The sequence below is a fragment of the Lobosporangium transversale genome, assembly GCF_002105155.1.
Source record: "Lobosporangium transversale strain NRRL 3116 chromosome Unknown BCR41scaffold_4, whole genome shotgun sequence".
Taxonomy (NCBI): Eukaryota; Fungi; Mortierellomycota; class Mortierellomycetes; order Mortierellales; family Mortierellaceae; genus Lobosporangium; species Lobosporangium transversale.
In genome coordinates, this window is record NW_019028982.1 from 1116614 (window position 1) to 1138888 (window position 22275).

The 22275-nt window shown below is 42.7% G+C and overlaps 5 protein-coding genes across 5 annotated transcripts; 3 read left to right on the forward strand and 2 right to left on the reverse strand.

The window, feature by feature from the left end:
• Nucleotides 1–85: 85 nt before the first annotated feature.
• Nucleotides 86–3723, reverse strand: BCR41DRAFT_419248 (hypothetical protein; the record flags this gene model as incomplete). The annotated part of the gene is made up of 6 exons (XM_022029730.1): nt 86–2326; nt 2439–2972; nt 3095–3226; nt 3331–3373; nt 3466–3548; nt 3667–3723. The coding sequence occupies 6 exons, from the start codon at nt 3721–3723 to the stop codon at nt 86–88; spliced, it is 3090 nt and encodes a 1029-aa protein (XP_021885215.1).
• A 2025-nt stretch (nt 3724–5748) lies between these two features.
• Nucleotides 5749–7420, forward strand: BCR41DRAFT_346867 (hypothetical protein). The gene has a single exon (XM_022022975.1). It carries the CDS (start codon nt 5859–5861, stop codon nt 7347–7349), a length of 1491 nt encoding a protein of 496 aa, XP_021885216.1. The 5' UTR covers nt 5749–5858; the 3' UTR covers nt 7350–7420.
• A 121-nt stretch (nt 7421–7541) lies between these two features.
• Nucleotides 7542–10781, forward strand: BCR41DRAFT_346869 (hypothetical protein). The gene is made up of 5 exons (XM_022022976.1): nt 7542–7629; nt 7780–8652; nt 8838–8950; nt 9065–9467; nt 9625–10781. The coding sequence occupies exons 1-5, from the start codon at nt 7609–7611 to the stop codon at nt 10636–10638; spliced, it is 2424 nt and encodes an 807-aa protein (XP_021885217.1). The 5' UTR covers nt 7542–7608; the 3' UTR covers nt 10639–10781.
• A 189-nt stretch (nt 10782–10970) lies between these two features.
• BCR41DRAFT_367816 (hypothetical protein) lies at nt 10971–12659 on the reverse strand (the record flags this gene model as incomplete). The annotated part of the gene is made up of 4 exons (XM_022026337.1): nt 10971–11391; nt 11516–11838; nt 11961–12246; nt 12385–12659. 4 exons carry the CDS (start codon nt 12657–12659, stop codon nt 10971–10973), a joined length of 1305 nt encoding a protein of 434 aa, XP_021885218.1.
• Nucleotides 12660–13370: 711 nt separating this feature from the next.
• BCR41DRAFT_419251 (hypothetical protein) lies at nt 13371–22209 on the forward strand. Its single transcript, XM_022029731.1, has 19 exons — nt 13371–13726; nt 13864–14046; nt 14144–14232; nt 14363–14462; nt 14579–14681; nt 14804–15006; nt 15128–15422; nt 15520–15643; nt 15745–15816; nt 15911–16092; nt 16190–16247; nt 16829–16932; nt 17057–17106; nt 17233–17470; nt 17594–17734; nt 17882–18073; nt 18161–18482; nt 18584–20288; nt 20402–22209. The coding sequence occupies exons 1-19, from the start codon at nt 13473–13475 to the stop codon at nt 22200–22202; spliced, it is 6216 nt and encodes a 2071-aa protein (XP_021885219.1). The 5' UTR covers nt 13371–13472; the 3' UTR covers nt 22203–22209.
• Nucleotides 22210–22275: the final 66 nt, after the last annotated feature.

The window sequence follows — 22275 nt, forward strand, 5'->3', positions numbered from 1 at the left end:
TGAATTATTAATATTAAATAAGGCATTAGAGTCCAATGTACATAAAGAATAAGATACAGGCTTAAGAAGGGTTCGATCTCTCACTCTACTTCTGCTTAGAACGATCCTTCAGCTTCAAGCTAAAAAAGGCCAATACATGCCATCCCAACAGGATTGCAATCATGGACTGGAAACACCACCAGAACTGATCAAGTTGGTACGTGTGTGATAGAGGCTCGTTCCTGATCTCCTGCCAAGGTCGTGCCTGGATCTCGCGGAGATAAATGGCTTCAATAGCATATCGGGGTGCTGAGATGACCCATATCCAAGATGTGGCTTTGTATCCGCCCGCTGCATCGTCGCTCATGACCTCCGCCAGATCTGGTGCATCGCCAGAAAAGACAATAGCCCATGCCAAAGTGAACCCTGTACCGACTAATGAGACTCTGTTTTGGGGCACAAGAGCGGAGAGGAAGTAGCCCATCGCGAATGCAACAGCGTATAACATCACAATGATGCAGAGTAGGTAAAAGTAATTGGACCTTTGGTTGAAGAAAATAATGAGCGAGATCGAAAACATGATGCCTGCAAGGACAATACGAGGGATGTCTGCAATAACCTTGGCAATGTAGTAAGGTAAAGTAAGCAGACCCGAGGACTTCTCTCGCCAGTAAACGATCTTTTCGTTGCCAAACGTCATGGAGCCCACTGAGATGCCAGCGAAGCAGACGCCGAGCGCAATAAAAACACCAACTTCAGTCAAGTGGTCTGTAGGGTTGGCACAGTTACTTTTGAGCTGGAATGGTGTCATGGCGCAGACCAGGTCGGGCTGTCGTCCTAGATAGTCGAAGCGAGAGGCTGCGATCGAGATAAAGAGGCCACATCCAAGATGCAACAACTGATCATAAAGGAATTGCCGCTGGTTCCTGTAGATCTGTAGCCGTGCACGGTTCAGACACAACCAAAACATCATGAAGGGGTTTGCAGTGTTGCGGACAGGGTCCTTTCGTCGTAGGAAGATACCCTGTACGGTTTCGACTGTCTCGGCAATAACGCCCTTCCACCACATCCTAGATTCAATGTAGGATATGCGGATGGACCTCTGAAGCGTTTCCCAGAAAGTCAAGCGCTCAGGTGGAGGGGGAGTCGAATACATTGAAGTAAGGTCACTCAGCGCCATAGAAGGCCGTGGAGAAGATGGGGCTGACCTTTGGTAAGCTGGATCCTCAGACATAGTCACAGATTTGACCTGGCTGTTGCGCTTCTGCTGAGTTTGAGATGATGGATACAAAGTGGTTGAAGAGGCGGATGACATGAATCCATGATTAGCTGAATCCGAAGAATATGGCATTGCTGGGGATGGCATGTTGTCGATGTCGGTGAGTGTTAGTGATTCAATAATTCCATGACCATTGCTCTGTTGGACTGAAATGGCAGATTGATTCAAGCTCGGGTATGTCAGCAAAGCCGAGGTTTTTGGATAAAGGCGAGGCGACCCAGGCTTGTGAGAAGGGTGTCGGTACTCAACCCCCAAAGCCGGATCAGCATAAAAGCTTTGGGCGCGCTTGTTATAGGACTCCCAGTACCTTGAGAGGTAGAATGGCTTGAATTTCTTTGTGAGCTTGGATTTAATATTGTTTGAGATAACATCCATATAAAAATCAGAGGGACTAGAGTCTACGGGAACTGGAAATCCGATCGCGGCAAAGTAGGCGGGTGCTTCAGTCCGTGGCCCATGAAAGACAACACGACCATTTTGTCCAAGGAGTAGTAAATCGTCGAATTGATTGAATGCGACAGGGCTTGGTGAATGAATTACTGCAGCCACAGTCAGTCCTTTGCGGCGAGCAACAGACCTGAGCAACTTGCAGACATCGCCGCTGGTGCTGGAATCGAGTCCCGATGTTGGCTCGTCCAATAGTAAGATACTAGGATCTGTGACTAGTTCCATACCGATGTTGACACGCTTGCGCTGCCCGCCAGAGATACCTCTACGCTCTGCATCGCCAACGACTGAGTCCATGACCGAATTCAAGCCTAAGAAATCGATAATCTCGAGTACTTTTTCTGTCATTTCATTTTTTTTGAGATCTGATGGAAGGCGCATATAAGCTGAATAAAGGAGTACATCATGAACAGTTAACTCGCGCATCATAATATCCTCTTGGGGAACAAATCCAATTAGCTTGCGGTAGTAGCTCAGATCTCCCTCTTGCCCATTGATGAGAATACGGCCTTCATCCTTGGGGATCTTTGAGGTGAGCATGGAAATGAGCGTGGTCTTTCCAGATCCAGATGGCCCCATTATCGCACATGTCCTACCACTACGGAGGATACCAGACACATTCTAAGAGAGTGTATCAGTGAAGGCGTTAGAGTGCAATTACAAGCGTAGCAATGCTAGAAATAACTACAAGTAAAAGAAAGCAACGCCTTGAAGTTTCGTTACCTAAACTTACCTGTAAGATAGAAGTCCCATTTGGAAGTGTTAATCCCAGCTTTTGAAATTCAATGTCAAACGTGCGGGTGACTTTACTGACTGCTCTTTTCCTTCTTTTAGCAGGTGTCGGCATTGCGCCTGCTGTACCTGCTGCAGTGCCTTCCTTTTCGTCCTCAGTAACCTGAATAGTCAATTCCATACTTGTAAGCTCTGACGTTGATGTGTCATCAGGGCTTGTAACGTGTACATCTGGATTACTCGTGTCCCTAGAAAGCCTGGAAAGGCGTCCACTTCCTTCTTTAGTATCCTCCAGGCCCTGCTTTTGCTTCTGCTCATCGTCATCGGCTGCTAGAAGGCTGTCATAGTTTCCATTGTGGTTATGGATCCATTGGAGGCGCTTCTCGAGATGGTGTGTCCTGACGGCTTCAAAGCGCTTATGGATGTAAAATACAATGCAAATAACGACCATGAAGACGATTACGAAGAGAATCAGGCCGAACTTTGAAGCTGAAGAGCTGCCAGCAGGGCATGATGCTAACCAAAGACACGATGTCTATAGGAGTAGAAGTTTTTTTTTTTTTTTTTTTTTAATTTTTAGTGATGGTCAGATACAGAGCATTGTTAATAAAATGCAGGCAGAACATCACATTGAATATAATATAGTCGAACACTTACTCCCCTGCCCACGGATCCTGCAGGGCAATATTGATTTTGTGGACAGAGTGTGATAGTCTTGGTATCTTCTGAGCAATAGTATCCTGCGCAGCAATACATGGGTTGCGCTGTATTGGGCGGACAGTAGAACCCCTATTAATATAAAAGCAGGAAAAAAATGTAGAGCGAACTAATTGAGTCATCATGTCCATTTCCTTGAAGCTTTCTTGAAAGAATGAATCAGAGATGCAACTTACAGGTGGGCATGGAGCAGAGTGCTTTGGTGACAGACAAAAGTTGCTATGTGCACAAAAAAAAAAAGTTTGAGCTGATGGACAATCAATGTGTTGCAGGCGAAGAATTACATTCATAAAGGAAAGAATATGTCATACCCAGCCGGACATCCCCAGGAAGGCGTCGATGTATTTGTGAACGAATTGATTGGGGTTTGGACATACTGACATTTTGGTCCAGACTATTCGGCGAATGAACAAATGTAATAGCAATAAAAAATATATGAGTATCAAACCCTACTAAAGAAGAAAACAAGAGAACGATGCTTAAGCGTTTACTAGAAGTGAGAGAGAGAGTACAAGAGTGCCTGGAGCATCAGCCAGCTTTAGTAATGCGTAGTAGTCCAGGGGATCCATTGACGGTTGTGATGTGATTGAATGGGTGTGTCACACAAAAAAATTATGTTTAGACCAACAATTGATTCAAGTCAAAGCGCGGGAAAATTGGTGCCAAAATAAACTGATAGAATGAGGAATGGAATGAGAAATAGGGGATGCAGTGGAATGGAATTAAAAAAAAAAAAAAAAAAAAAAAAAAAAAAAAGAAAAGGATGGTAGTGATGAGATGCAGGTTGTATAGATAGAAAACTTTTGTTGGAAGAAAAGTTGGAGGAATAAAGACGGTAGAAATGTGATGAAGATGTAACGTTGGAGGTATGTAAATCTGCAAAGCAAAGATCAACGACGAGATCAAGGGTGAGATCAAGGGTGAGATCAAGGGTGAGATCAAGCAAAAAAGAGGGATGTGGTCTTTGTTCAATTGATCGGTTGTATTTATACCGCTACATGCAAACATTTTCATGTTTGTTGTTTATTATGAGCATTAGTGAACGAATGCTTTTCAATGGTCAAGGCACAGTCGTCTTAAACTTTTAAACTCATTGTGACATGAACTTGCATGAGCATTTTTTTATAACTCTCTCATCCATTTTAAATAAAAATAAATTTTAATATATAATATATGTATATATACTTTACCATGACGAAGGGACCAGAGGGCATCCGATCCAACATCTCCGAATGCTTGTAGTTGAACTGCGTGAATGACAATCCACTCTGCTGTGTATGGTGTATGATGTATAGAATATGAAGTAATATAGGAATGTCTTGAGCATAGACATGTGCGGGATGTGCAAAGCGAGATAATTGCTATTCAATATGATGTTATACTATGCTATGCTATGCTATGCCATGCCAAGATAAACCATGAGATTTTTAAAGTTGACACTTTGATGTCTTCACATGCAAAAAGTATTTTTTATAGCCACGTTCGTTTTATTTATTTATTTGCTGTTCTCAGACCCTGTCCAGGTACGCGTAACGTTCTCATTCCTAGTCAAGTCGGTAATCAGATGTCTGTAGTTACACATCTACATCACAACGCTCAGGATGGTTTTTATACCTTTAGGATTAACCGCTGCTTCCATTTTTTTTTTTTTTTTTTTTTTTTTCGGAGAAGTAGAGAAAAAGACTTGTGCAAATGGCATCTAACATGCTTAGTAAAAGCACCCCGAGCATTAATCTCTATGTGTTCCCTAAAAGGTTCACCCGATCCTGGTCCATGCTTATGATAACTGTGTTTTGGTTCTAATAAGTACGTATATATTCAGCCCCATAGTGATCAATCTATCAACCATTCAGTTACGCGCACCGGTCCAGTTGTTCTTTAATTCCCCATAAAGATATTGAGAAAAATGCTTTTGCGTATTGTGCGCAACACGACCCCGACCATGCTAATCATACACGTTTCAAAAAGCGGAAAAAAAAAGCGACTAGAATGTATTGTCCGACATGGAGGTGTCGTCATAGGAATACGATATGTTCACTTCAGTTTGAGTGTATAGACCGCTCAATTGCTGCTTCATTATGGATGAAATTCTATGTGGTATTCTAGACAAATCCCTAGAACATCTCGAAACCATGGATGCCATGCAAGGGAAACATACTGTAGCGAAAGGTTGGATTTATGAAAGAGGGGAAGGAGTGCCAAGAAGGCAGAGGTATGATGTGCATGTTTTGCATACATTGAAGTACAGAAAATATGTATGTAAATTCAATATACAAGATTATTGGGCGGTAAATGAAAAAATTTTAGCGAGCGAGAGAGCCAGATATCAGGGACACGACTTGAGAAAAGCACCCCAACCGGCCCGATACAATTCGGTCGGTTGATGTTTATCAACCGCGTCTACTACACGCCATCTATGGCCGGCCCAGTGTCTATGCTGTCTTGCACAAAACGAAAGAGATCTTGATCTTTCTAGATGAACCAAGCAAAAGGTTCGTGTCACCTATTTCTGCAATATTGTGCCGCAACGCACAGGCTCCATACAAAAGTCGCCGAAAGATTAAGCTTTTAATAGGCATAGTCCATCTTGCTAAATTCCATTCATTGACGCGCTCATTCATCTCGAGTGATTTTATACTTTGAATTCTCCACCATCATCTTTACTACCAAACTAAGTGTCATCATTTGCTTTATTACTGCTGCCATGGCTACAGGGAATCCCTTGGACTTACCTGAGATAAGACAGAAAATTGCCACATATCTGAACAAGTGCGAAAAGGCCTGCTGTCTTACTGTCTGCAAGGCTTGGTATGCTTCCTTCCTACCATTTATCTGGAAGGATATCAATGTTGTGCATGGTGTTCATTCTCAAGGCCCTACACCAGATGTCCTTCAATATCATCGTACAATGGTTCACACGCTCGCAATCTCGAGTAACGCGCCAGGATTATATGCATTCAACTATCCGAACCTAAATACCCTCCTTTTAAGAACAACAGATCGGAAGAGGGACTATTCAATCGGGGCAGAACCAACGGCGCTGATTCTCCTCAATCCTTCATTGACCTGTCTTGAACTTTTTAATATGGAGGGTTACTTGTATGGACCATTCTGGAGAGCCGTGTCAAATCTACCACATCTAAGAACCTTGCGGCTCTATGGGCCGATTGCAGGAAGTGAAGAGCTGTACACATTTTGGAGTCCTCGCAGACTACGCATAGACAATACTGTTGGGTCAAATGGACTGAGTAGAGATATCCTGATTGACATGACATTTCCACAGATCCGCTGCCTGGGACTTGATGGTTTGAAAGGACCTAATGCCCAAGACCAGCTCCAGTTACTAATCCAATGTCCTGGCTTGGAGAGCCTTTCTTGGACTTCTTCATGGGCAGGAATGGGCACTGTAGGGAGTAAGTTTTCAGAATATGTAAGGCGGGGAGCATGGCCACATCTGAAAATATTATATTTACACTTTATTCTTCAGGATGGAGAAATCGGACAAATCCTTGGTGGGCTACAAAAGGCAGCTAAGCTTGGGTTCATGAACACGGGCTTTGGAAACCATGCATATTGGTGTCTCCAGCACCACTTCAGCACATTAAAAGAACTGGACCTTAGGTCCTGCAAGGACGTAACTAGCATTATGATTAAGGAAATCTTGTGCTCCTGTTCGTTACTCGAGGTATTCAAGAGTGGAAGTGTTCTCGCAAAAGTTACCTTGGAGGGTCGACCATGGGTTTGCATGTTGATGAAAAGTCTGACCATTAATTTTTTATTTGAGCCAGACGAAGAGGAGCTTCAGCAACTAATATTTGGGCGTCTGGCACATCTGATGCATCTGGAGATTTTAAATGCAGGATATGAAATCGGCATGGAGAATGAGGGGACCGCAGTTGAAACGCAATCATTGAACTTTCGACTTGAGAATGGACTTGACACTCTTGCAAATTTGACTCAGATTAAATTGCTTACTTTTATCGGGACAAGACAGTCTCTTGAGGAGAAGGAGATCGCCTGGATGGCGGAGCATTGGGCCAGTCTTTTATATCTAGGTGGCCGACTCTGTCCTGATGCAGAGAAGAATCGGATTTTAAGAGACTTGGCCCAACTTCATGGGATCTTTGAAATACCTTCCATCAACGGTTTACTGATGGACGTCCTTGAGGCCAGGGTTTTATCCATAGCCTTATGAATGTACATCGATGCTATATCATCCTAATACTAAATCTTCTAGTGAACGAAAATGTTAATTTTTGATTTTTGAAATAAAGTAATAAAGTGTGGAGAGAGTGGCGTTTCATCAATAAAGTCAAAGTCCTTGGATCTAGCTGAAAAGTGTGACTTGCATGGGCCGCAGCGGCAAAAGCTTTTGAGGTTTTACTTCGACCAAGTGGCCAATTACCTCTCTCAATCATCTCCATCCACACATCATCATCATTACCATAGACCCAATGGAGGAGCCCTTGTCTACGGTTCGTTATTTTATTTTTACTTTTATTTTTTTTTGCTCTGGAAACGTCTACACCTAGTGGTCCTTATTGAATAGATGTATAATATATTAAAGTCTGTGCGAAGGGTTTGTCAAAAGTCAAACTTACACTTTAAATTTCTTTACAACCTAGATCTTGACGGATCAGTCCGTCTCCTCAGCTTCGACCCCATCCTTCGCTTCCCGTCCTGCTAGGCGAACGCTGTTTGTCCACTTGGTTTTCGATACCATCCTTCTGGAAAAGGCTAGTAATCATCGCACCAACCAATCAGCTGCAGCCCCTACTGGATCAGACTACGTCTTTGTTTCGCTTAAGGAGCTTGAGAAGGCCTTTAAAATTGTTCAAAAGAAATGTTCAGAGAACAGCAAGGGCAACCCAAAGCACTATCAGAGCGTAACCATGACAGCTCAACTAGAGAGATTCGGACTGAGTGAGGAAGCTAATCTGAGGACATATATTCAAGGGCACGCTGGTGCCAGCGGAATCTTCTTACCCTCCCCTTCTCAACAAAATGAAGATCTGCAAAATGAAAACAAACAACAACCAAGGAAGCGCTTGCCATACTTGCGGATTGTAGCAAAAGAGGGCTTATCTGGTGTCGAGGTCCCAAAGGTAGATGCAGCAGGGATTAAAAAATTTGAGGATGTATACGCAACTATACCAACATCATGGCAGGAAACGATCTCAAAGATTGTTTACAAGCTCCGGGAAGAGCTTTGGGATCGTCCTGTTCAAATCACGGAGCTGGGGTCAATTCCATATTCTGTTGCTTTATATGGAGCATATAGCTTCAAGAGTAAACAAGAAAAATCTAGATCGAACCCAACGGAATTAGATGGAAGTGCACATCTAGCTGCAATAAAAAGTCAACTGGAAGGCCTGCAGATTAAAGCAGAAAAAACTAAGGCCACATATGGACTCCAAGGCCCTATGGCCCTTCCGATCATCGAACCCACGGGTGACGCATACCAAACGCTTAGCATCGCTATGAATTCGCTCTATCAGGTAAAGAGAGATTTAATACACTAGTAAACGGTTGCAGGTTCCGATAAAGAGTTGTTCCTTTTTATTATTATTATTATTATTATTATTATTATTATTTATTATTATTATTATTATTTTTATAATAGCTAACAGAAATAGCCGTAAATATACTTTCTCTCTTTTCCACATGTATTTGTCTTCCTCAGCGTCTACAACCGAGTCAGGAATATCTCAGGAAGCGTTCGCGCCTGATTAAAAAATTGCAAAGCATTTTGGATGCAGCGTTCCCAACTGATAGTCTTCGTCTTGAAGTCTTTGGGCAAGTGTTAATATTATTTGATTGCTCAATGGCATTTTTTATTTCCAATCGGACTCATAAAATCATGCGTTCATACATACTAAGTGTAACGTCCTAACGGCTGTTATTCAATAGATCGTGCGCCAGTGGCCTTGGATCAGAAACAAGCGATGCGGATCTTTGTATAACTTCGGATTTTTTTCAGAAGTCGCGACCCTATAATGACATGGGTAATTTGGCGACAGTACTAAGACGAGGCGGCATGATTAAAGTCAAGCCGATTACGGGTGCCCGAGTGCCCATCGTCAAATTTGTTGATCCAGATTCGAGAATCAATTGCGATATCAACACAAACCGTGTTTTAGGCGTCTACAATAGCGAACTCATACGGTGTTACACCATGATCGATGACCGTGTGAAACCACTTCTGTACACTATTAAGGACCTTGTGAAAAGGCATCGTATTAACGACTCTAGCCAATCTTGGCTGAGTAGTTATGCCTATGTAATGATGGCAATAGGGTTTCTGCAAGCACAGGTAAAAAGATCACAATTTCTATGCCTCCATTTTTTAGTCACGGCAGCGCGATAAATGTTTTGCCATCCAGGCGCTTGATAGTATGTCTCTTTTGATATCCAATATCTGGCAGGAACATTTATTGACCGACAGTTTCGTTTTGCAAAATCAAAAATAGGACCCACCTATTCTACCGTCACTGCAAGCTCAACCAGCGGAATGTATGATGCCATTACATGTTATAGAGGAAGATCGGAGAGGCAAAGCGGTGTATGATTGCACATTCGACCATGAATTTAGTCGGCATCAGAACTTTGGTGCTAAAAATACCAAACCTGTCGGACAGCTCTTAATTGAGTTTTTTGAATTCTACACGCGGTATTTCGATTATCAAACCATGGAAGTCAATGTACGATTAGGCGGGGTCAGAGTACGAGATGAAATTACGCGACGGAAAATGATGCCCCTGCCTGGCAAGGGTGAGAAGAGACTGATAGTCATGGATCCATTTATTCGAGACCGTAATGTCGCTAAAACATGTACGGGACGTCATTTAATTAGGGTATGGACGGTTTTTGAGAGAATCTATTTGATTCTTTGCCGGGGTGAGTTCCAAAAAGCATTCCAGTATATCCCAGAGTCTTCCCAAGGCGAAGAAACGTATGCTACTTCCGGACGTCGAGTTAAAATCGCTGAAGTTACCACGGTCACTACCAGTGTATCAAATCGGCCTCGTGACAAGAGGATAGAGTCGAAATATGGGAAGGTGTTTCAAAGATCTATTACGAAGAATAACGATATACCAGCAGCTCCTTTGGCCTCTCAGTCACAACAGGGACGACCTATTCAAGCTAACGGAGCAGTTAACAATCGAGCTTCTGCGATTTCCCCCGCCCTCCATGGCCCGCTGCCAACAGCCCACAATAGCACTATACATGAAAGTCAGAACAGTAATGCGAACAATAATGGAAGTGAGAACCTTATGTCTGATAATCAAACCAAGTCAATGAAACGTCGTAATCGAAAGGCTGTTGCTGCCAAAGCCCACCAACATGATGATGAGAAAAGTGGGCTAAGAGCTGTTACCAACCCAGCTTCATTGGGCCATCAGGGTCAACACCAAAAAAATGCTCCAGGCGCGGCCCCACCCTCCTGGAGGTCGTATAAACAACAGCAACAACAGAAGCAATAGCAACAACGATTGCATGGGTTGCTTACCTTAGTAAAGGCACAAAATAGGAAGACAAACAGCGCAGATCCCTTAGCATCAGGTGCAGCACCAAAGGATGATATAAGTGGTGGATTCGGCTCAAGTATAAAGAGTAACTCAAAAAGGAAATGAAAAAAAAAAAAAAAAAAAAAAAAAAATTCCGAGTATAAAAACTTCCATTTTATTACATATTACAAATACTTTTTCTTTTTCCACTTCACCTGCCTGTTGTATATAGACTCATTGCCTATGAGTGAAGATGCAGAAATGTATTTTTTTTTTTTTCTTTAGTCGATGTATTTATTAGTGACTTATTATGCACCTACGGGTGCAGCTGTTGGCGTGGTAATTGCTGCAGATAAAGCTGATGAAGCGATCCCTTCTCTAATCTCTGCTTGTGTCTCTGCATCTGTACTTGTATCAGTCACGCTGAATTTAAAAAGATCTTTTCTATCCATAGGTAGCGAGCCGTGAACTGTGTAATGGAGACCACAGAAGTTGCAGAGGGTTTTCTCGCCTGTAGGGCCAGAACGAATCATGAAGGTTGAATGAGCCCCTAATCCACATTGTTGACACTGCCATTTCTCATATTGTTCCGCGTCAATCAAGCTGCACTGTAGTGGTATCAGGCGTCCACGTTTTGTGATCTTGCTTGAATACCCTGGCACATTATATGACATGGCAATAGTACCACCACGACGTTTTGATTGACTCGTTGTGGCTCGTCGATTCCGCCTAATGAAGTAGATGGCAGGAGATTGTAAAAGGGAAAAAAAAATGAGCTGATTACTCTTTCAACACGGACACAAAATATCTATAGTACGGATACACGAAAGAAATGCTCCAAATGCCCCCTTACCGAATGCTTCTGTCCTTATCCTCCAAAATCCTTTCGTATTCCTCTGCAGTCAGGGTCTCAAGTGCAGGACTCCAGTTTTTACCGTCATCAACAGTTCGAAATCCTGAATATAGGGGCTCTGGCTCAAATCCACGGCCCAATAAACGCTCTTGTTTAAACCGATAAAGTTGCTCATGGATCTCATGTGAAATCATTGACACAAACTCGCCTCCAATACCAAGATCTGCTGCTAATTGCTTCGCAAACTCTTCTGGTGTCATATCGGAGCCTACATCCCATTCAAAACGGTCACGAAGATTAATACTTCCTACATGCAAATCTAACTATATGTCGGATTTTTTTTAAAAAAAAGAAAGAAAGTTGGAAGTGTGAGTCTTAATAAACAATCTTTTTTTTTTTTTTTTTTTTTTTTTTTTTTTTAAAAAAAAAATCCTATAATATATACCTGGATGACAACTCTTGATCCTTCATCTGGGACTTGGACTTCAGCAACTGGCTCAAACTCTGCAATCTGATCCCTGATAGATTGAGCAATTTCTGGGATAAATTTGGCTGCATTCAGATCGAGATCGTCACAAAGGATTTCTGCAAACTTTTCGGGCGTTAATAGTTGTTCATTTACATTCCATGTAAATGTATCTCGAAGACGATAGTCATCTGTGTCAATGTCTAAGCGGATAGGAACTAAAATTGCATCCTGATCTGCCACATCTTCCAATTCTTTTTGGGAACTATTAACATATTAAAAATGTCAATAATGATTTTTTTTTTTTTAAATAGGAAAAAAAAAAAAAAAAGAAATAAAAAGAATAAAAACTAGAAGATTCATAAGGGCTAGATGGGTATCCTTAGGCAAAGCTTTGATTTACCTAAAGGTATGGCGAGTTTTTCTTGGTCGAGGTGCCCATCCTTTCTTCCCCTTGTCCGAGCGCTCTTTCCCCATGTATGCTGCTTGTCTATATTGATGTCTCGTAGGTGTGCTTCTTAACGAGTCCTCGAAATCCCAATCATCTTCGTCGCTCTCTGCCATCGACATTACTGCTCTTTTGGCACGTCTTCCGAGCGCGGGTGGCAAGATCAGAGCGCTGTTGGCGTCCCGTATCCTGGATGCATAAGTGCTAAATGTTCCTTGCGCATTAACCATCTTGGAGATCGAGTTTGGCTGTGCATTAAATGCGAGTAGAGGCGTGGAGGTCCTAGCATGCTGTGCTGGAGCAGGAGGGCGTGGCTGCATATGAATTGGTGCTAGAGGAGTATGCTGTTGTGCTGGGTAGTGTTGTTGCGGAGATACTTGGCTATGGCGAAGATGTGACGGTGTTTGCTGTTGTTGAAGATAATGTTGGTGATGCAGATGTTGTTGCTGTAGTGGTTGGTATTGCTTGAACTGAAATTGTTGCTGCTGTTGCTGTTGTTGTTGGGGAGAGTATGATGGGTAGGTGGTTGTCGACTGAGGCTGGATAGATTGTTGTTGGTGATTGAAAGGCGCGATTGATCCATTAACATTAGATTGAACATTACGTCTTACACCAGATTGATTCTGCATTGTAGCTGAAGTGTGATTAACCCATGAGGCCATTTGGAGATTATTGCTGTGTCAATGGACGTGTAGCACATGTCCTTGCTATTGGGTTGAATGTAATCGGTCTTCAGATCTGCACGAGCTCTGAAACAGAAAACAGATCGTTAAGTGCAGCGGCACGTGCATAATATAGCATCATTTGCATCTGCGATAATAAATACGGAATGTGACCTGATAAACTTTAATTAAGAAATACGCGCAGCGCGTATCATTGGAGAAGTGATAAAACAGATACAATAAGGTTGAGGCATTCTTCCTCATTTATAAAAAGAGTAGCTTTGCACCTTTTTTTTTACAATTCATTCTCTTTCCCCCCTGATTACTCTAATTGGTATTTCCTCATCTTACCACTAACTCTTTCCTTTTAGTGCTATCTGAATGCACACCAACACAGACATTTCTCCACCGCAGAATTCGGATGTAACCATGGTCGATGCTACTCAGCCTCAAACACAGCCACAGCCACAGGTCAGGGTCGGACAACGTATCGAGTCTGAACATTTTCGAGGCACCATTCGTTATCTGGGTGAGGTGCCTCCAACCGCAGGAGAGTGGATCGGCGTTGAATGGGACGACAAGGAACGCGGCAAACACTCGGGTGAACACAATGGAACCAAATACTTCGAATGCCTGTAGGAAACCTTTTAGTGCTTTTTTTTTTTTTTTTTTTTTTTTTTTTTCGATTTCTCATACTTGAATATACCAATGCATCGAGACTCATCTCCCTGTACCTTCTGTTACACCGATTGATGTGTATGTGCTCTAATAGGTTTCCTGGAACTGGGAGCTTTACACGACTGACTCCAAAGATCCATACTGGAAAGACCTTTCTCCAAATTTTGAAAGAAAGATATGTTGATGACGATAAGGGTGCTCAGAAAGATTTGTATCTTGGATCTTCAAATGTCAAAGTGGATCTATATGATTTTGAGAGAATCAAACATAAACAGAAGTAAGCTTTTTTTATTTTATTTTATTTGTTTATTTTATTTAAAAAGGCTAACACACAGCATTCATTATATTTGGCAATAATTTTTTATTTGCATCAGGAAATTACACTTGATGGAGACCGTAGGCCTTGCCAACACAAATGTAGAAACTGCTGCAGGCTTTGAAGAGACTCAGAAGGCATGCCCAAGTATGTAAACCGATTCTTTGTTAGGACTAGCAAGGACTGAACTGGACTGAACTCCTGACACTAATGACCTAATGTCTTCTATTTTTATTATTATTGTTACTGGTTGATTGTAAACCCTCTTAATACTTAGATATCCAGGACTTGGATCTCACAGCAACGCTCGTTTCGACATGGCAGGATGTAGCTGATATTTGCGCACCTCTTTCCAGATTGGAAGTCCTAAGATTGAAGTAATTAAATCAGCTTATAGAATGTCCCTTTGTCCTTTTCCGTTTCTTCACTTTAGTGACAAGTCGATAAATGATTGTTTTAACATCCACTTTTTTTTTATTTGTCTCTCAAACAGTCGTAATCGGTTCCAGCCGCTTACTGAGTCACCTTCATTCTTATATGCGTTCAAAAACCTTCGCTGCTTGGCGATCAACCGTATCTATGCGCCTTGGGATCAGGTATGTTACGCCCTTACAGTGGGACTCTTCGCCTTCAGCACAAATCGCTTTATTCCCCATTGTGAATATAAGCTTACTAATGATTTGTATCGGCTTATCGACTTTTGGCTTTTTGACTATAGATCGAACTTTTGGAGCCATCAATGCCTAACCTTCAAGTACTTCAGATCGGCTTCAATATGTATTCGGAGCTTGGGAAGACGGATAGCACCATGCCTGTTCTGGCTCAAAAGGTTAAGGGATTCGTCAATCTCGAGGACCTGCATCTAGAAGGCAACATGCTTGCTGACTGGAACCAGATCCTTCGCCTCTCCCACTTACCAAAGTAGGTCGCTTTTGCCTTTGCATTTCCAGCTTGTTTCGTTAGCACTTGTTCCACTTGTTGCGCGATTATGCAGTTTTAACCTTCTGACTTTCTAATTGTCCTATCTTTAATTAAAACAAAGACTCAAGTCACTGGATCTTTCTGAAAATAAAATTGACAACATTACCGGTCCACAGGACGAAAATGATTTCAAGGTACTAGAATCGCTACGCTTAGCGGATAACTTGCTCAAAAACTGGTCCAGCATTGACCAGTTAAGGCTCTATAGTGCATTGAAGAATTTTTGGGTTGAAAACAATCCAATTATGGCCGAATCTGCTCAAGAGTATGCAGCTGGGGCTACCCCTAGCAAATTTGAGCCGCGGATTGAAACGATTGCAAGAATGGTAAATATCCAGCAACTGAATGGAACTGAGGTAAAGTCATGGATAAACATAGAAGGCAAAGTTACTGAGTTGCATGCCGACTACATTTTGTCTGACAATTGAGCGTTATATTACGGATGATTTATAGATCAGCAAGAAGAACAGACTGGATGCAGAGATTTACTATTTGATGCATGTTGGGCTTGCAACCAGAGATATGGACCCCGCTGCAGTCCTGGCAATCCACCCTCGATTTGAGGAGCTTTGTCAAGGTGCGTATATGGCTCACTAAAAGGAAGAAAAAAATTTGTGAGGAAATAAGAAAATATTTTGATAACTTACCTTACATACAAATATCCGATGATTTTTATAGTCCACGGACGTCCCGATACTAGTGATGAGTTCCTTAAGGCTACAAGTGATATGCTAAGGGATCGACTGATCGGTAGGCATATGACAACCACAATATGCAAGAATATTTTTTTTACGCACTGATCCACTAATTTTTTTTTTTTTTTTTTTTTTTTGCATTTTTCCAGCCGTTACGCTTGTATCGAAAGATAGCCTCGAAGGCCCTGTGAAGGCATCGGTTCAGAAAAAGATTTTGGGAACAATGAAAGTTAAGAACTTGAAGAATTTGGCACAAAAGCTCTTGCGTGTCCCAGCTTTACGTCAAGAGTTAGTTTTCTTGACAGATGATCCTGATTATGAAGGCGTCAAGGTGAGTACAAAAAAAAAAAAAAAAAAAAAAAAAAAAGATTTGTTTGGAATATGTGATTAATTTCCACTCATTAAAATCCGTACTTTTGTGGGCCTAGGTCAATGTCAACATGAAGGATGATATGCGCCAGATCTCGTACTACGATATCAAAGACGGTGAAGAGATAATTGTCTTGGATAAAACCAAAATAAGCGTGTAAATTTTTTACCCCTAATCACAAGACAGCTGTAGTTGTATTGATAAGATTTCGCTAGATAAAGATTCGCTAAACATTTTTTAACCCTCCAAAGTGGCTGTGCAAATGTTGAATCCTTGGATCAATGAGCTATTTTAGATTTCTGTCTTACACTTTCTTCCACAGGTTGTCACCACAAAACAGTGTCATGCTTGGCTTGAAAAACTGGGCATGGTAAATCAGCTCACCGTATTCGACATTTTTTTACAAGAGCCTGAAACAACTTGTTGAGCCACATTCATGACTGCCCAGAAGCGGCGCACTTTCAAAAATCCTTATGCACTGCGCACTTCCCATGTCAGATAAAAATATTGACTAATTGCATTCTTCTCTTCTTTTATTTCTCTTAGAAAGCGTTTCTCCAGTTGCCATTATCCATTGATCGGTATCGCTTCTCTCTTGCTTCTTGAGATATTTGGTGTTTTTTCTCCCTACTGTGCACGCTGCAGCAAAAACATAAAATAAAAACAAAATAAAAAAAAAATTATTGCAATTCTAAAGACCTTATGCAGGCCACTTTCCAAGTCCATACTTCTCCAGATGATGCTCATCTCGGGCTAGAGGGAGGCTCTATAGTGATCTTTTGCGGTTATGGTGAAGACTGGGTAATTGTTATTATTAGCATTAAGATCTAGGTCTTCCATCACTATTAAGGTCGTTTTATACTTCAATTATTTCGCCTTTCTAATTTGGAAACGGCCACAACACTTTATATATATATATCTGAAGGGGCCAGTAAGTCCTGATCGACTCGATTTCACTCCTTGTTTCAAGTTCAGGTAACATTGTTTGGTCAAGATAGTGACAGCATACGTTAATAGTTTTTAATTAATTAACCATCTCCCATTGACCTTCCCTTATCGACCGTATATTCTACTAAAAAAAAAAAAAAAAAAAAAAAAAAGTGTCCTCTACGGCGCTTTCTCTATCCTGGCTACCATCGCTTTTATTTCCCGGATCCTTTATTTGAGGAAACGGTGCACTCTTCATCATCTTGGAAGAACAGCTTGGATCTACTGGCCAACTCAGATTGCCATGGGTACCGCTGCCGTTCTATCCTTCGTGAATGCAACCAGCAGACTACTACACGGGGACGGATATCCTGCAGCTGTCTTCGGCTACTTTTCCTTGGGGCTTGCATGGGTAAATGCAGCGTTCATTATCATAAAAAAATAAAAATAAAATAAAAAAAAAGCATTAAGCACCTATGAACACAATGGCAGTGGAACGAATTAACCATTAGTTGCAATATTTATCCATTGGCAGGTCCTCGCAGTTGTCCTGAACTACAATGAGCACCGATACAAAATCCGATCCTCAGATCCAATTTTATCATTCTACATCTTAAGCATCACCTCGTCATTGAGCGTTCTTTATCATGGAGCAGAATCAGGCTTAGAAGCCAATGTGACTCTTGGGATGACCCTTTGTTTGGTCGTTGGTTTAATTATCGAAGCGTGGCCAAGAGGCAGGACCCTTGTGCAGCAACGCTGTGAAGCCAGTGCATATGATAAAGCTAACCTTCTCTCGCGTTGTACCTTTCATTTTTTTCAGCCGGTCATCTCACTTTCAACCACGAGAACGCTTACTGCCGAGGATATCCAGGGCCAGCTTCCGGGGTCTATGAAATCCTCTACGAGTCACGATAATATTGACAGGCAATGGCGCAAGAATATGAAGAGTAACCGATCCGGAAGACAAACTTCATTATTCAGAACTGTCCTTCAAGTGCAAGCCCATGCAATGGTTCCGATTATTTTCCTAAGAATAGCCCAACCACTATTCACATTCTCTATTCCAGGGCTCCTGGATTTCTTTCTTAATTATCTACAGGATGTTGGGACAGATCAGGAGAAAAGTCCTGCATATGGTTTCCTCTTGGCAGGGGCCATCTTCTCCGTCACGTTTATTGGAACTATTCTCCAAGCAGCGAGCAAACAATACTCTATTCAGCTCAGCTTGCAGGTCAAGTCAGCGCTGATATCAATGGTCTATCGTAAATCACTACGCCTGAGCCCTGAATCCAGGAACAAGTCAACAACGGGTGAAATTACCAATCACATGTCCGTTGATGCCGATGTATGGTCGGAGGCTCTCTTGTTTCTGAGTATGTGGATCTCTTTGCCCGTTGAGATCTTCACAGCGATGTGGCTACGTAAGTCTGTACTGAATAGTAATAATAATATTAAAAAAAAAAAACATTAAGTGTAGTTGAAGTGCTGATTTTTTTTTTTTTTTTTTTTTTTTTTGAACTAGTATACCGGCTTCTTGGATGGAGTTTCTTGGTAGGAATTTTAGCGATTGCTGCAATGGCACCCCTTCAAGTCTGGCGAGCTCGTATATACAATCGCATGCAGAAGAACAGGCTTTCCATCATGGACGAGCGTGTTCGACTTACAACTGAGTGCCTTTCTGCAATCAAAGTTATCAAACTATACTGTTGGCAATCCGCGTTCAAGAGAAGGATCCTTGCTGTCCGGGACCGTGAATTGGCTGCTATGGAGCGCTTAGGTGTGGTTTACTCCATCATGTCTATTCTCTTTACATCCTCAACCCTCATCATCTCCCTCTTTACCTTATCCGTGTACGCAACCTGGGGCGGAGAAGGGCTCACAGAGGGTAAACTTACATCACAGACAGTTTTTGTAAGCATGACATTATTTGCGATGCTTAGAGCCCCTATTGCGAATCTTGCAGAAACAACTTCAGAGACAATTAGGACCTTGGTCGGAACTAGAAGGATTGAAGAGTTCTTACTGCTGGAGGAGTTGGAGGAATCGAATGTTGTACGCTTTAGTGGCGTTTCAACAGACCCCAGTGTCCCGGTGGTCATTGTTCGCGATGGTAGTTTCTCATGGGAAAAGAAAGAAGAAGGTGAACAAAATGCGTCAGGTCGTCCAACACAACAGCAATATACAGAGGACATTCGGCCACTACTTGCTGAAGAGGCGGATACCGACTCCAGTTCCCCTCCGGAATCATTCAAGTACTCACTTCAAAACATTAATCTTTTGCTCAACAAGGGATCACTCAACGCTGTTGTCGGTCGGGTTGGTCAGGGCAAGTCATCGCTTTTGTCTGCCATCATCGGAGAGATGTACAAGCTCCATGGACTAGTCGAAATGAGAGGGCGCATTGCATATGTACCTCAGCAAACCTGGATCCTTTGCTGCTCTCTTCGGGACAATGTTCTCTTCGGGATGCCTTTTGATCCTATCCGCTACTACCAAGTCATTCATGCATGTGGGCTGGAGCCGGATATTGCTATGCTTCCTGGCGGGGACTTGACTGAGATTGGTGAGCGTGGCATCAACCTGTCTGGTGGCCAAAAGCAGCGAGTCTCACTTGCACGAGCTGCTTATGCCGATGCTGACATTTACCTACTGGACGATCCTCTTAGTGCTGTGGACGCACATGTGGATCGGCATCTATGGCAGAATTTGATTGGCTCCAGGGGCTTACTCAAAGGAAAAACAAGGATCTTGGTAACCCATGGTATCCATCATTTGAGCGAAGTTGATAAAATTATCATGATGAAAGATGGCATGATCGCATCTCAGGGCTCATACAACGATCTGATGGCGGAAAAAGCCATGTTCTACATGCTTTTCAAGGAGTATGCCCTCCAGAAGCGCCGAAACTCTGAGGATGGCGAAAACAGTAAGGCGGCCATCACTGAGTCATCCACATCTACCTCTTCATTCACACATCTTAAGGTTCGCTCATCGAGCCCATACGACGCAGGGATTGAGAATGACGAGATCTCAAGTAACGGGACTTTAGACCAAGGGATAGACACTCCGACGGCTGAGCCTCCTGAAGCGAGAGTCTCGGCAGCCGAGGCTGGATTGGAAAGCGGTGCACAAGCAGCTACGATGCTAGACGGAAAAACCATTGTGGATGAAGACATCAAGGAAGGCAACGTTAGCTTTGAAATCTTTTTAGCCTATGTGCGGGCAATGTAAGTTTACTGCTTGTCAAATACGTGAGAAGATAAAGATGGGACTTCATATGTTCAATGTGCTGACTGCTTATTGGTTTATGTTTTTATTATGGTATTTATCTTCTAAATAGATCTTACAAGTATTCGATCATAGTCATCCTTCTGTATGTTCTCCAGCAAGCTTCGTTGATGGGGACCAGCCTTTGGCTCAAGCACTGGATCAAGCGTAGTGAGAAGGCCTTACGTAGCGGTTATGAGGATGAAAACAGCCCCCCGCCATCCTTAAAGGCGTTCCTGTCAGTCTTTGCGCTACTGACATCAGCTTACGTTCTTTTGTGTATGGCTACAATTTATGCCTCCTTCGTTGTCGCTCGTATCCGAGCTTCGTCGCTATTGCATTCGGATCTCTTGTCCAGGCTATTTCGCCTACCTTCCTCCTTTTTCGACACAACGCCGCTTGGGAGGATTATTAACCGCATCTCAGGCGACATGGAAGCAATTGATGACAGACTTCCCTGGAGGGTTTCCGATACTTTGATGTTTTCAACGTCTGTCGTATCTAGCATTATCATTGTGTCAATTTCAGCCCCGCTGTTCTTGGTGAGCCTACCTTTTTTTATGGTGGCTGTCTTAATGATTCAGCGTAAGTATCTCCACGCTTCAAGGGCGGTCAAGCGTATTTTCCATGTCTCCAAGTCGCCGATCTATCAGCATTTTAACGAGACGCTCAATGGAGTGCTTTCGATCCGCGCCATGCGATATCAGGCTCAATTTATTGAAGAAAATTTGACTAGGGTGGATACTCACACGAATGCTCATGTAGCCTACACCTACTGTATTCGATGGGTTGAGGTTCGTCTTCAGTGTTTGTCTGCATTTGCTATTGTGGTGGTCGCGATAGCATTTGTGGTGTCTCACGATAAAGTTGATCCAGCCACTGCCGGTTTAGCTATGAGTTTCGTTTTGACCACCACACAGGATATCAGCTATTTAGTCAGGAGCTACTGTGAACTACAGAACCTGTTGGTGGCCGTCGAGCGTGTGTGTGAATATACTGATCTGCCAACAGAGGCACCCGAGAACCTGCCTTTACCGTTACCTCTAATAGGATCTGAGGAAGTATGGCCTCCCAAAAAGGGCTCAATCGTGTTTGATCACTACTCGACTCGATACCGTGAGAGGCTGGGCCTTGTTCTGGACAATGTGTCGTTTGATATTAAGGCAGGCGAGCGTGTGGGTATTGTAGGTCGCACGGGTGCAGGCAAGTCATCTTTGGCTCTAGCGCTGTTTAGGATGATTGAAGCTGCAGATAGCCACCTAGCTAATGGTAGCGCAAGCTCGGATATAGTAACTGAAGCTCACAGGAGCTGCAGAGGCAAGATTGAAATTGATGGAGTAGACATCTCAACGCTGGGCCTGGTAGACCTTCGCCAGGCACTAGCAATCATCCCTCAGGACCCTGTTCTCTTCGCGGGCTCTGTCCGTGAGAACCTTGATCCGTTCTCGGAACATGTAGACCAGTCTCTTTGGGAAGCGTTAGAGCGAGCATATTTGAAATCGTACATCCAGCAACTGCAAGGGGGCTTATCCTTCCAAGTGTCACAAAACGGCGAGAATTTCTCAGTGGGCCAACGGTCATTAATTTGTTTAGCTCGAGCATTGCTTCGGAAAACTAAGATCCTGGTCTTGGATGAAGCAACTTCTGCGGTAGATGTGGAAACGGATGAGCTTATTCAACAAACAATTCGGCGAGAGTTTCAAAACCGAACCATTTTGACGATTGCACATAGGATAAAGACCGTCATGGATTACGACAAGATATTGGTGATGGAACAAGGTAGAGTTGTAGAGTTTGGTCAGCCAGAGATTCTGTTACAGCGTAAGGAGGGCTCATTATTCTACAAACTGGCAAAGCAAGCGGGCGAAGTGTAGAAACGGTGGAAATGAGAATTGTTTTTTATTTATTTATTTTTGGCCTGTTGCTTGCTTATAGAGATAAAAAAAA

Bases quoted from the DNA above. Each gene is read 5' to 3' on its own strand.
- BCR41DRAFT_346867 (XM_022022975.1), top strand. From the start codon at position 5,859: ATGGCTACAGGGAATCCCTTGGACTTACCTGAGATAAGACAGAAAATT.
- BCR41DRAFT_346869 (XM_022022976.1), top strand. From the start codon at position 7,609: ATGGAGGAGCCCTTGTCTACG. The intron at 8,653-8,837 runs GTAAAGAGAGAT...TGTCTTCCTCAG, and splicing joins CTATGAATTCGCTCTATCAG to CGTCTACAACCGAGTCAGGA. The intron at 9,468-9,624 runs GTAAAAAGATCA...AATCAAAAATAG, and splicing joins TAGGGTTTCTGCAAGCACAG to GACCCACCTATTCTACCGTC.
- BCR41DRAFT_419251 (XM_022029731.1), top strand. From the start codon at position 13,473: ATGCACACCAACACAGACATTTCTCCACCGCAGAATTCGGATGTAACC. The intron at 14,463-14,578 runs GTAATTAAATCA...TCTCTCAAACAG, and splicing joins TTGGAAGTCCTAAGATTGAA to TCGTAATCGGTTCCAGCCGC. The intron at 17,735-17,881 runs GTGACTCTTGGG...CATTTTTTTCAG, and splicing joins AATCAGGCTTAGAAGCCAAT to CCGGTCATCTCACTTTCAAC.